Raw genomic sequence first — 14792 nt, 5'->3', positions numbered from 1 at the left:
GGCATACTGTATTTGTAAATTTATGTTTGAGTTTACTTTGTTGCTTAATGAATTTGTGTACTGAGATTATTGTCATGGGTGACACTAAGTCTTTGCCAACTCATACTTTTTTAAAATACATAAAAAGATTAATTTCAAAGTTCTCCTTAGATTCTGTGCATCTCTGTAGTAGTGAAGGCTAATGTCTGTCTGGCATTTGGGCATTCAGTGACTGCATTTCTAAGAAATGAATAGTTATAGATATAAGGGACTTGGCTGATAAGTTTCTCTTCTCAATTATTTGGTTATAAACTTTCTGAACTTTGACATAAAATACATGGAGAAGTTTTTAAATTTCATTTTAGGCAAAGTTATATAGCAATTATCATCTCTTGTTTAAGAAATATGATTAGTGGAGTCATGAAACTTTTATACTGTCATTAATCTCACTTCTGTTCAAATCTTACTGTCATTACTTTAAACATTGTTATTCAGATATGGACATCTGCCTTTTGCGAGTACTGCTTTTTGCTAATACAGAAACTCTAACACTTCAAGCAAGCACTTTCTTAAAAACAGATGGACTGTGAAAAACAAAAGAAATCAGATTTGACTGTTATGGTGGTTTAGGTGTCATGCAGACTGCATAAGCTTTTCATGAGGGAGGGAGACAAATGTGTAAAGTGCTTTTGCTGATAGGTGGAGAACTCTTCCTTGTTTACTGGCTTGATGAAAACTCAGTTTTGTTTTGATTGTTAAATTTCTGGCCAGCACCTTCTGTCTTTGTCTTGTCTAGCCAATAAACTAATGAGTTCTTATAGCTCATTGTAGCACTAATAGCTTCCTTGAGATTTTGCAAAAACAGGGGGTACTGATACATAAAAATGAGAGAAGGAAGAATCCTTTCGCTTAGATTTTTAAAGAGATTGGGGGGGATATTCGTCAGTGTTATGGGTTTTGTTTGTTTATTTTAAGCTTTGAGTCTTAAGGATTCTGTGAAAAGCAGTCACTTTTGCATTTTGTACTTTTGGAGCTTTAGGATTCTGGCAGTCAGCCAGTCTGCTAATAAAAGCTCTTGCCAGGTTGTATATATCAGTATGCAAACTGGATAGCTTTTTTTCTGCTGCTTGCTTTAAAAATTTGTCTTAGTTCTCTTACACCCAACTCTGTTTCCTGTAGTAAAAATACTGTATCCCTGGAAAGATGTTTGGAAGACAACAATATAAGGTTGTGAGGAGGAATTTGTTTAGAGGTCTTCAGACAGTGCTGTACACACAGTGGAGATCTGTCTTAAGATACCCGACTCAATTATGTCTAGCTAAAATGCCTGGGATATCAGGTGGATTGACAGAACATGCTTGATTACAAAATGCAGCAAGTTCATAATTCAACTGTTGCAGATTTATCACTGTTATATTTGGAAACTACAGAAACAATTAGAACTTCGAACAATAGATTGTCTTAAGCACTGCCTAAGTGTTCAGAGAATAATCTGAGAGAGATAAATTTTTAAATTTAACTGCCTTAAATAAGATTACCTGATTTCCAGCATGTTTTGTGGGAGGTGAGGGAGCAGCAATGAAGAACAGAAGCGAGTTAACTGCACATTACCACTGTTGAACTTTTTTTGTGATCCAGATCCTCCCTTGTTTGCTGTACATGCATGCCACAAGGGTCAATATACTTAATCTTCTGACATAAGTCTTTCATTTGTTCATAATTTCTTTTTCTTCTAATCCGTAAGATGTGTTGCTCATTTCTGGTGAATTTTGAGAACAGTAAGCTGTTCACCCAATTTTCCTATTTGCTGTAATATGAGCATTAAACAAGTAAATTGAGTTAATGTTTGTTTTACTTCTGTTCAAGTAGGATGTCTCCAAATATGGAGGTTCCTTATTTAAGTCTGCTGAAGCTCACTAGCTTAAGTAGGTCTTGATTGTTTTGTTTTTTGTATCGCCAAAACAGTTTTCTCAAGTGAGTTAGAAGTGGTAATTGAAGTATAAATCTATCAGTGCCTACTGTGGAATGCCTGTTCACACATCTGTAGTGAAAGCTGCAAGCCATTCTCAGTGCTGCCTCCGAGGATAAAGGAAGCATGCTAAATCCTCACCTTCCCTCTGAAGGAGTTCCTGAGGAGGAGGCAGTCATCCTTTGTGCTGGACATTTTAAGGCTAAACCTCTGACTCTGTAGACTGGAGTTCCCAAATGTGGGATTGCTTGATTACAGTCTGCTCCAGGGGTGTCACTGTCACTCCCAGCCCAGTGAATGATGGGGTAGCACCCTGCTATGGGATAACATCCTGCATCCAGGCAGCTTCTCATGCCGGGCAGGTGCCTGCCTGGTGGTGCTGACGGTAGCTCAGGTAAGTGCCTGTCAAGAGGCACTTGCTGCTAATCGGGAAACAAGGGTGTGGAAGTACTTTCTGAGATAAGTATCGGGAAATGCTCCTACAGCATACCTGGCAGGAGCTTGCTCACAGTTTCTTGGAAATTCCTGCCTTGTGTTGCATTCAGTCAGGAAAAGCAATGTATTATAAACCCTGCAATATATACTAACCTGTGCCTTTTAGTGCACTGACAGGCACCTGTGTTGTATGCTGGAGGGAAGCAAATCTCAAACTTGTTTTCTGCGATTGCTTTAAGTGTAATCAGTACTTTTGGAAGCAGGAAGAACCTTTGTCCTGTGAATACATTTCTGAATTTTACCTTGCTTCGGTGGGGCTGAATTCTGTAATGGGTATATTCCGTAAGAGCCCAGCTTCTTAAGACTTGGCTGAACATTGTGCCAAGGAGAGAAAATTGGAGACTGTGTGTTCCTTCTGTGGAAACATCCACTGTGCTTGGTGTCTTGGAGCGTTAGGGCCTATAGGGAAATTGATCCGTCGCTCTTCCCCTTCTAAAGCTGCCTTCTCCAGTGAGGCTAGCATCAGCTTTATTCATCTTAGCTCTTTGTATTCCTTTCTATCACTTCTGATGTTAGTTATTTGCTTCATTTGAATAATTGATTTGCATGTATAAAAGCCTTTATTACTCTTAGTTGTCCTTGTGCTGTCCTTAATACATTTTAAATGTAATAAACTATTCAGTTCTTGTAATGCCTGAACAGCATGAAATGGTGTGCAGGCTATTGTACTAACTCTAGTTATTTGGATAATAACAAAAATATGTTTCAAGCATAAACTTTTATTTTCAGGTTGTGTCATAAATCTGGCAGTGTATTTTCTGATCCTGTCATGCATTGTTGCAGATTATTTTAAGATCTATATATCCAAATGTAAACCACTCAAAAAGTATTTCTCCTGCTTAAGTTTCTCTGTACTTTACACCCATTGTTCATCTATAGCTAAGAACAATTAGATGTTTTTAGCAGACTATGAGACAGTATGGACCAGTAACAGCAAGGAGTGGAGAAACAGGCACTGTTAGCTGAGGTAATGCAATCCATAATTTATAGCCCAATATTTCCTTAACAGTGGGAGATAAAATATGAGTTAAAGTTGCTTTCTTTTTCAGTTCAATAAATCACCACATCACTGTTTTCATAGGAGAATGCAGATGACCTACCTTTGGCTTCAGGCTAAATAGGGAAGAGATGTGTGGGAAAAATAAATTCATACAGCTTAAACTTGTGTAAGAAAAGTTTGCATGTTGTTGCAATTGTGTCTCATTTACCTCTTTAGGCTGAAAAAAAATATGTTCTTGATACTGACAAAGCCTAATTTTACCTTCACAGATAAATTTGAGCAGTTTTGGGCAATAAATCGAAAACTCATGGAGTATCCTCCAGAAGATAATGGATTTCGATACATCCCATTTAGAATTTATCAGGTAGGAGACAACAAAGTAAAACCAAACTGTTCCACTGAGGTGTCATATACTGTAATCTGTTTTCAGAGTTATATGTTTCCTTTTCTAGTATTATGGCAAAACTTTGCATGCTCATCTTTGCTGGACCCTTGAGTCGTATGGATTAGCAAACAAAATAGACTGTATTTATTCTAATAGGTAACTAACATTCATTATGTTGCAAGTGTGTAATAGTAGAGAACATGCTATGGCTGGTGTAGATGACGTTTGTCTGTTGTTTTTAAAAAAACAATCCAACAACCTAATTCTGCTATTAAAAATAACTAGTAACTATGAAGAGTGCTTTAGATGCAAAATGCCCTGTGAAAGGTCTAAGCCAAACACCTCAGGAGCAACACTTTCCCCTCAACTGCTGTATGGGCTTCTTTTCTTGTAGGCATTTTAAGGTGGAAGTAATGGCATAGGTCTTGCATCTAGTTCTTACCTTTGTCTTCTAATTGTATACTTACAATCCAAAACTAGCTTTGAATGTGGGGTTTATTTTCCTGTTTTAATACACCAGCACTTTATTTTTCTCAGGATTTTGTTTGGAGACATATTCCTTGGAATCATTACAATTTTTCAACATCTCCTTAGTTTTTATAGCATTAAGGTCCCAATGAAGTTTGGAATAATATATGGTTAAAAGCTTATACAAAAACTTGTGTAGCCTCTCTGTAAATTAAACAGTTGTGCTCTGTTGGAATATTTTAATCTATTTGTATTTAAGTTTTGTGCCTCTAGCTGTGAAAAGAAAGTCCTTTATTCATTGTAGTGAATATTCTGATACTACTTTGTAACAGGTCATAATGACCATAGGAGCCTATACAGTCTTGCAGTGGGACTGGGGTAGCTTTTAGTGTTAGATATAAGACATTTACTGTCATAATGAAACCTTAGATTGAGAACGGAAGTCCGTTATTTTGTCAGAGATCGCAGCAGATGGCAAGGTTTGTATAAGAATCAAAAAGTATGTATCACGAAAAGTAGTACTCAAAGCATTTTGTTTGTTTGGTGACTAAGTTATTTGCTTGTTCTCTGATAGGTGTGGGGTTTTTTAAAAGTTTTTTCGTTGAAATCACGTAAATGGGTTTGCAAAAAAAGAGGTTTTGCTGTCCGAATAGGTTGCAGATCTTCTAGGCGTGAGGGAAGATTTCTGTGATACCACATGATTTCAAGCTAGTAAAGATTTTTAAAAATAAATAAATAAATAAATCAGTAAAATCTATCACTTGAACCAGTAGTACTTACCTTGATTCCCATTACCTTTTCAATTGGAAACCCTTACTTGCTATAGTTTAACCCCCGAATATCTAACTAAGAATTGAAGACCAAACATAAATAAAGATGATCCTGAGACAACTTTTGAGAAGGTTGGTTTATACTATTTTCAGTAATGCTGCTCTTACAATTTCTAAATATTTCCAGTCTTTCTTAAAAAGTGGATGCAGATGTCTCTAGCTTTTTTGTTTGGTTTGTTAGTGTGTGTACTGATTACTACTCTATGTGTTTAAAGGAATTTTCACAAAGCCTTAGGAAGGGTGAGATTATAATTTAATTCCAAACAAGTAGCTAATTCCTGTAGTTTTAACATAATTTTACAGTACTTAGTGACAAAGTTGCATATGGAAAAATAACTGATTCTAAAGTGTTCTTCAGATGTATTTAACCACCACCCTGAATGCATCTAATTTGCATTAGTGCTGGTAAAGCATGGCATTCTAATTGGATGCTTGTATATCCCCACCTGATGTAACCTGATTTTGTGCTGCAGTGGATATTTATTCCCTGTGTGTCTTCACACAGTGTTCTTACAGATGCTTAATGATACACTGGTGGATGGCAGGAAATGATGATGCATTGCCTTCAGTGGGGAGAGCTCCTCCTTGTCCTCTCCTTACCTTCTATTACCCCAAATTATTAGAAGGAAATTCTGTGAAGGGAACTGTCTACATTGTTTTTTGGCAATACAAGGTGGATGAATTTGTTTTCCTTCAAAGAAATATACTAGATTATGATATCACATAAGAAGAAACAGTCTTAGCAGCAACTAAATGTGAATTGGCAAAGTTGCTGCAGAAAAAATGCATTCAATAAAGTGATCCGATAGATTTTTTTTGCACTGAAGAATTAATTATTTTAAAAACTCAAAAACTCTTTCAGTTGTAAAGTTTGTCTATTAAAATACATTTCTAAAGAGTAATATGAATCATACCTCCTGTGGTGACCAAATCTGATGGAGTGTGTGGGTGAAAGAAATGGCAAAAACATGAACATTGTACTTGGGTAAGTCAGAACTAAACTAACCGTGGGTAATTTTAAAAACCCTTGTCCAGCAGCTCTTCTTTTAAGAATAGCAGCTAAGATTGGACCAGCATCCTGGCATCTCTAGTAGATGATATTAAAAAAAAGGTTGAGAATCATTAAAGATCAAGTCATTTGCAATTTTTAAAGTTAGGTAAGAAATCTTGGAGATTTTACTGCCAGCTGTCATATTCAGTTAGCTGTGTCATCTGGAACTTGAACCAGATAAACCTTTGACATAGGTGGAAACTTCTTTTACCAGAGACAGTTTGAAAATAGTGATTACATTTTTGTGATACTTTTACTTCAATGTATCAAAAAAGAAGTTCCCCACTTCATCACTTCAGAGCTGTAAGCTGCTTTGTCTTCAGCTGGCAGGTGCACAAAACCTTTTTTTGCCTTTTTATCTGATAGTACTGTAGAATAGAGTGCTTTTTGCATTTGTTCTTTAATGGCGAGAGAGAAAATAATAGTAACATTTTGAGTATATTCTGAATTCAAGTGTTGCTTTTCATGTCCAGTACTAGAGCTAGTTTGGCTTGTGGAATTTCCCCCTGTGTTTATAAGACCAGCTGACGTTTCACAGTCTAATTGAACAAACTGGCTGATAGGTGGCTGGAAGTTTTCATCAGTCTTTGGCTCCAGGCACTGTGACAGGGCATATTAGTCAGGAGAGGAGTCTCTATGTGCTAACAGAGACTGCTCTGATGAGCTGCTGCCTGCTGTGGGAACACTCTTGAGTCTCAGTTGTTGTGGACTCAGTTTGCACTCATCCCCCAGTTTTGGTGTCTTGCTCTCTCCCCATGTCATGCTCACTTCATCTTGCTTTTCTCTGGACTCTGCCCTGTGAGTGTATGGGATTTAAAGAGGCATACTGTATTTCATTCTTGAGATTAAAATTACAAAAGTATTGGAAAAAAATGGACAAAAACTCTTCATGACAAGTTCTCCTCAGTTTTTCTAGAGTCACAATTGATTGAGGCAGGGTGGCTGTTGTGTGTTTGCTTGCCCAAAAAGGGATGATCTGCGATTGTTTGCTTCTTCCTTCATTTGATACTGGAATGAGCATTTCCTTTGCTTCTATTTTGTAAGGGTTTTGATTAGCTTATTCATCTTATTGCTTAATTACATAGTAGGCCTTAATCTCAACATTTTAAGGGACTTATGATAGGAAAACCTGTTCAAAGTTAAGTTGTACAGTCACAAATTGTTAGAATGTTTATCTTCCTTTGTAACATGAGGGAAAATCTCCATACCTAATAATATATCAGTTAAATTCAACACTTTGCTCTTTATGTCAAAGCTGCAGTATTGAGATGTCTAAGTAGACATAAATATTTACCATGACCTGTCCTCTAAAAGTAGCAAAGTGGGAGTGGGAAATGAAACATTTTAAGACATTATTAATATCTGTCTCAATAAATGAATCAGAAGCTCAAGTGTGGCCACTTCCAAGCAATTGAAGACTGTTTTATCCATATTTCCACATTTAATTGGCAGAGCTCGGATAAGCAACTGCAAAACCCATTACAAGTATGCAAATCAACGGCACAGTTTGGCCCATGTTATGACAACTGTTAAAAAAACTGATGAAAACAGATTGTTTGGAAAGATACTGTGTCTACCTGTAAAGTTTTCAAGTAATAATAAATCTACCCTTTTGTGCTAGTAGATTATGAATTTTTTTTTGTTGTTATTGTTGAAAAGTCTCCATTACATTTCAAGTCTGAATTTGTCTGACTTCAGTTTATAGATTCTGTTTTGCCTTACCCCACGTTAAAGTCATGTGACTTTCTGACCTCCCAAGTTCACTTATGGATTCATATCAGGAGCTTTCTTTGGTAAGCTGAATCAATTGAACTCTTTAAGCCTTTTGTCATGAGACTTTCTTATCAGTACTGAAGTAGGTTTTTAGTCATATTTTCAAACGCTAGCTGATACTTTGGTAATCCTCAAGATTAATATTGACATTGGGGAGACAAAAAGGGCAAAAGTAAAGCTTATATTTATAGGATATTAAGCCAAAAGTGCTTCAAGCACTGGTGGAATACAGGTGAAGTTAGCTGCTACTTGAAACTTCAGATCTGAAAAGTGTTATGAAAGAAGTTGCAATGCAATAACTCGTCAAGCAAAGAACTAGAAAATATAAGTGCTGTCAACCTGAAGAGGGCAGCACAACACAGCAAGTTTCAGCATTTTGTTGGCTAGTGTAGAATGCTCTTGAACAGACACGTGTGTGCAGTGCCTTATTTTTTTTTCTTATTTATTGAAAATGATGTTTTAATAAAGGACCTGCTGAAAATAGACATTTTGTTTCTTAAGAACTTCCTTTTACAAGGAAGAAGTTTGAGCAAATGGGAAAATCATGTGAAATGTTGATTTGTGTAACAGAACTGGGCTCAGCTGAATTTCTGTGCTGAAGATAAACAAATGGACTCTGATTTATTCTAATAATTGATGGTTCAGTACTAAAGAAACAGTAGCACACTTTCACCAGTTTTAAATTACTTCAAAATCAAAGCTCTATGAATAAGAAAGTTTAAAAGCTTTGTCAGGTAATATTTTTCCTAGTGCCTCATGTTTGGGGGAAAAAAGAAAGAAACCCTTCTATTACATATTGCACTGGGGCAGTGTGATCCTTATGTACTTGTTTTCTGAACTGGGTTGTTTTGTTCTGTGCTGAAAGTAATAGCAATGTGACTAGTTGTCACCTTGAGTTGAAGGTCACTGTCACCACATTCCACCAGAGGTTCCATAGTTGCATAAGCTTTTCTTAATGCATCTCAATGCTCAATGAAATGAGCTGGCTCAAACCAGAGCTGCTAAAGATGACTTTTCTTACATATTCTATATTAAGGAGGGCTCGTGCAGCTCTCTTAGAAGACTTAAGGAACCCATGTGCAAGATCAGCCTCTTGTGCCTTTAAGAATCTTGGTACAGGATGGGAGCTGTCAATCAGAGTTTCAAAGAAAAATTCTGAGATGATAAACTGTACTTGTTGTCAAAATGTGACTAAAGTTTCCATAAATATGCCCAAGTTGTCTGTAAATCTGTCAATCTGCCTAGTTCAAAGCTATTGTAAAAGTTGCACAGTGCTCAGGGAAGGAGATGCAGAGGAGATGGAGCTGTAAAACCTCGATTGAGGTTGATTTCCTGCTGTGTGAGCTGTTACCAAGCTGGATGGTTTTAAGCTAGTTCAGGCTTGTCACTAGGAGCTACAGTAATTCTTCAGAGTTGAGTGTAGATGTAGCTTCTATACAATGAATAAAGTAGTTTTGCTTGTATGAGAAGCAGTTTGTTGAGGTGTTCTAAGTTACATTATATCTAGTTTAAAAGAAATTAGGATATACTCGATTCTGCATATTGGGGAAAAAAATGGGTAGTATTTTTTTTTAAATCCTTTTTTTATCTTTGCAATACTTAAGTTACTCGTAGATCTCAGAAGAATCTAATTATATGAAAAACTGATAGAATCCTACTAGTTACTAAATTAACTTTGTGTAAACAGTTTTATAGATTTTTTTAAAGTCAAAGTACATCTTGACTTACAATGAAATAATGAACACTTTGTGGGGGGAAAAAAAAGTCTGTTGCCAATTTGAAAATACCTTAATCTTACCTCTTACGCACCCCCAATTACAAATGAGTTGTTACTTTTTTAACCAATTGGTACTGTATAAAATTCTTCAATTGTTGTCTTTTCTTTGGATTGTCTTATGAGAATGGAGTTTGGTGTAAATAAGTTCAGGTTAGTGTTTGTGCAACAAGTTGAATTTAAACCATGAGGTTTGAATTCTTGTGGCTCCCTAAACTGTTTCATTAAAGTGGTACTCTTGTAGATTTATATATAATCCTAAATTTGTTAGGAAAATAAGTGTATGCATGCAATTAAAAAAAAACCTGCACTTTTTACCTCAACCTTGAATCTTCATTCTTAAGAATATCAATACGTTGAGAAGCTGTGATGAAGACAAGGAATGAAGCAGTAATTCAGTTGAGATAGGTCTGTGTACAGATACTCATAGATCTTATAATTTAAATGCATTGCTCTTTAGTATGTTGCTGCCTTTCCTCTGATCATTAAAGGTGATCACTTTACTTTTCCATTTCACTTGCTTTAGTCAACACAATCCGATTTGCCACTTTCACTGCATACTTTGTAATGTGGGCAGGTTCTTATGTTGTGGCAAAAGGGACTTTGCCTACCTGAAGCTTAATGTGGAGCTGTATTCCTCAGAGATTGGCTCTTGTACTCTGATGTAATAGAAAAATTAAAAAAAAAAAAAAGTAGTTGATGAGCTGCTTTACTTAGAAAAAGGGAAAAAGCTGATACGGAATTTTTTCTTCAGAGAGATGAGGAATGTCATCTTCAAGGGTTATTTCTGTGGCTGTGCAGTATAAGCAATGCCTATAGAACTAAGCCTAGCTAGCCTATGATGCTGATGCAAAACTCTGCGTAGATGAAAGCCACAGCCAGTACTTGTTTTGACTTATCAATATCAGTGTGCCACCTTTACTTATTTTTAAATAAAATAGGTGAATAAAGCAGGTTAACTTTTGCACAGAATTGAGGATTAGGAAATAGAGAAAGCTTCTGTTTTTTGGAAAGTACCAAGACTTCTATTTGCACTTTCCAGAAGACTGAAAGCAAATTCCCTACAGGTAAATGTGGAATGGAACAAACCTATGAAGAAGTGGGATATGACACCATACTTTAGAAGTACAATATGAATTAGCAAACAAATTTTTGAAATTTTGCTGCCCTTGATTATAGGAGTTCTTGCTAGTTAATCATTACTGTAGGAAACTACAGAGAAATATTGGATTTAATGGTTTTAAAGTAGCTTGAAAGTGGTTTATGAAGTATTGTATTCTTCACTGCTCTTAAGCAAGCAATGTAGTGTTTGCTTTTGTGGATGTAAATCCATTTCTAAAGTTGTTTGCTTCATAGGTAGTCAGTACTCAATTGCTCATTTGTTAAGTGAGCCTTAAGTCTGCATGTGCACATAAAATGCTGCAGCTGTGAAGTGCACTATTGATTTGTTGTCTCTGACTCTTCAGATATGTTGATATTTTACCAGTTACAAATACAAATTCTTTCCTGGGAAGGAAATGTAATACTTTGAGGCCATGCTTTTATTGTAGGTGTGTTTGTCTTCTCAGGGCTCAACAAAACTGCCTCTTGAAGCTGTTTTTTGTATTTAGTCTCTGCTATTTCTGGCTATGTGATGGTTGCCTGTTGTCTGCTCTGTGTCTCAAGTGTTGACCTTCTGCTTCTAGGATCTGTCCAATTCACCTGACATTAAATAATGCAAATTCAGTTGTTCAGAGAATACTTTCCCTGCACAAGAAAATTTGATAGATCATTTGAAAAACCAGGCAACAGCCAGAATGTGGTCAGACATGCTTGTTAAGCCTATTGAGTGGTACTTTCGCAATTTTTTGTATGGAATTGGAACTTTTGGCAATACATACTCTTGTTAAAAATGACCCACAAGTTATAACAGGGCCTTAGCAGTGAGACCTATGACAAGGAAGGTAAATTGTGTCCTGGGCTGCTGTAGGATGAGAGTTATCAGCAGCTGGAGGGACAGGATCCCTCCAGTCTACTTGTCACTGGTGAGACCACACCTGGAATCCGGTTTTGGGCTCTCCAGTTCAAGAGAGACATGAAACTATGGGATGAGAGTACAGTAAAGTGCCACTGAGGTGATTGGGCTGAATCTAATGTGAGAGGAGAAAAAAAGGCTGCAGGACTGGGACTGTTCAGCCTAGAGAAGAAAATATTTGGGGGTGGGGAGTTCTCATCAATGTGTATATCTGTCTGAATATCAGAAAATACTGTGAGTGCAAAATCAACGTGGACAACATGATGCATCTTTACAAGGAGTTACAGAAACTGAAGCAATGTCTTCAGAATATTCTGAAGTGTCACAATGTGCTCAGCCCATTAAATTTTTAATCTGTTAAGGGTTGCTTTCTAACTACACATATCTTTTTCAGATAAGTAAAACATGTGGTAGGACTTTAACTTTCAAATATTTTAAATGGTTCTAATTACTCATTTTGTTGCTATTACGTAAAGTTTTTTCTAATGATTGTAAGGAAGCATTCTCTGCCAGTTTAAATAATATGGAAAAGGGTGATATTTTAAATGGTTCTTTAATCTTTAAAAAGATGAGCAAGTAATTGCCCTCAACAATGTAAGGGAGAATTAACTGAAATAGTTGCCATATTTCTCTGTAGGTTTATAATAATGCTAAACTATTGTTAGTTGTGTACAAAGTTAGGATAGAACTGAAGTTGTTTCATAAGTGTGCTCTCTTCAATGAAAGGCATCAAGGAAGACACGAGTTATTGTCCATGAATGATAGGAGAAGAGTCCTTAACCGTTCATGATCAAAAATGGTTCAATATTATTGTCTAGACATAACTGTAATAAGCCCTACTACATAAAATTTTAACCTTATTCCAGATGTGTTTATAATTCTAGTTGTGGCTTTAATTTGACTACAGTCTTGGCTAAGATACTAGATAATTTTGACATTATTACTTGCATCAATTCTTGGCATAATACTTGCCACATGTTATGGGGGCCATTGTTGAGGTCTGTTAAAGCTTCCACCAAGAAAACACATAATTCATCTTGCTTTTAAACCAGTGATCATTAATGTTCAACACCACCTAAAGGCATTCTAGCTTGTGTAATACTATTAGGAGTGCTTTCAACAATAACAGAATTTTCACTTTACTTGATGTTGTGATTTCCTTGATATGTGTGATTGATACGACGATTACCTCCCCATCTAAGGAGTTTTAAAGAAGTAACCAAATACACATTTAGCATGACCATATTAAAGCATATGTGCATCTATTCATAGAATTATCTTCAGCTTCAAACTAGGGATAAACTTCTGCACTACTAATTTAGGTGACTGGAGTTAATGTAATTAAATGTATAAAGTGTAGCCTGTTTGTTGAATCTTTTGTTGTTGTTGTTGTTTCTAGCCTCTTAAAAATATTAGGGAGTGTAAAATTCCTGTCCATCATGATAAAAACCTTCAATTTAATGAGGAAACTAAAGCATCTTTTTTGCAACATAACTGCAGAAATTCTGATACAAACTCAAAAAAAGGTGACAGAATTCTTCTTTTTTTCCATAGGTTAAACTCAGGCATATATTGTAACTTTTACAGCCACTGAAAATGTCTAATTTATTAGAGAAATTTGAAATGTAATGTGGGAAAACCAGATAATTTGATTTAACACGTTTGTTGATTGTACAACTAGTCCTGCAACCCACAGTACATCCTGTCAGTGACTCAATTTTTGTGGTAATTCTGGGTAGGTGTGTTGAGAACGTGTATTCTTCTTTTTGTCTTACGAGTTTTAGTTACATGTTGGACATATAAAAGCATTACTTGGTTCTCTTATTAAAAAAAATTTAATTAATTCTGTTTTACATTGAGTTGTACTTTGTTCTCTGAACACGGATGTGGTGTTGCAGGTAAGCAGTTCAAAACTTTGAATGCTAACAAAAGCAGTGCCAGGCTTATTCAAAGCACACAAAGTCATAACTAGAGCATCTACTTGATGGACTTTGCAGAGACTAAAGAAATGCTCGAAATAGTCTTTTTGTTTTTTTGGAATGTTGTTCCAGTCCTAATGTCTTAAAGAGTAAGTGAAATAGAAAAATTGTCAAAGGTATAGAATAAAGCAGTGGGTTGTCTGGGAGAAGCCCTCTATTTCTTGGAAGATTTGAAGGAGAGGAGCAATGATTACAGGATAAAGGCATATCACATTGTCATGTTTTATGCCTCTTGTAATAGAAGCTCAAAAAATACTAATAAAATTTGAAAGCTGACAGATTTCAAATAGATAAAACGAGATCATTTTTGTGTGTACTTTAGCTTGTTAAGCTGAAAATCACCTTTATGAAAGAGATGGAAGTTTATTTTTAAAAGTTTTTTTAAGAGGAAAGAAACCAAACAACAAAAACCCATTAACTCCCACCCAGAAACATTGTTGTGTCTTCTCCACAATTAAATACTCAATGAGTCTGGTCTACTATTAAGCAAAAAAAAGTCAAAGATACCCATCCTGAAACACCAGCAAAACCCCAGCCTTTCAGCACCAGTGAAAGGCCACTATTTCGGATGCGGATTTGCAGTATCTTGCTTTTGGAGAGGCATGGTGCTGTGATGGTTCTGTGACTACAGCAACTCAACAACTTTTCAGTTAGTCACTTTTACATTGTGCATTGAGATTTTTTATGGAAAACATTTCTACAAACTAGAAAGAAGACATCTAAAATGTATGGAAAAATATTTTTGAGCAAATATTTGCATAATTTTATTTTCAGGCACTAGTTAATTTTCCTGTTCTTTTTTATATAAAATAACTTGCATCATTATGCAAACTCTTACTTCTAAAGCTTCTTGGTTGAGCTTAAATGACTTTAAACAAAATGGTTCTATGAAATTAAGAGAGCTTTTTCTAGTGTAAAGTTGTTCATTACAAAGCTGCACAGATTATGAATTTGGCAAGTTACTGAAAATATTATAGAATATATAGGGAAGTCTCAACTTTTATGGTTTTAGGTTGCCAGCTTATACACATGTGGGGATTGTAAGAAATTCTTTTTTTACTTTGTGAGTTCAGTA

The 14792-nt window shown here is 35.8% G+C and overlaps 1 protein-coding gene across 4 annotated transcripts in view; it reads left to right on the top strand.

The window, feature by feature from the left end:
- The window catches only part of ATG5 (autophagy related 5), a 90693-nt gene that overhangs the window by 44802 nt on the left and 31099 nt on the right, over window positions 1-14792 (top strand). For all 4 annotated transcript variants that reach the window (XR_006014257.1, XR_006014258.1, XM_042017267.1 and 1 more), the window contains one exon: window positions 3713-3807. Coding sequence is in view for 2 of the 4 variants with exons in the window: in XM_042017267.1 (XP_041873201.1) it covers window positions 3713-3807 (95 nt within the window). In the remaining 2 variants the exon portion in view is untranslated. The remainder of the gene's footprint in view (window positions 1-3712; window positions 3808-14792) is intronic.

This window comes from Corvus kubaryi, unplaced genomic scaffold (assembly GCF_017639235.1).
Source record: "Corvus kubaryi isolate FWS band 111438036 unplaced genomic scaffold, C.kubaryi_AGA036_p1.0 split3-73, whole genome shotgun sequence".
NCBI lineage: Eukaryota > Metazoa > Chordata > Aves > Passeriformes > Corvidae > Corvus > Corvus kubaryi.
This window is presented reverse-complemented; position numbering and strand designations above follow the sequence as displayed.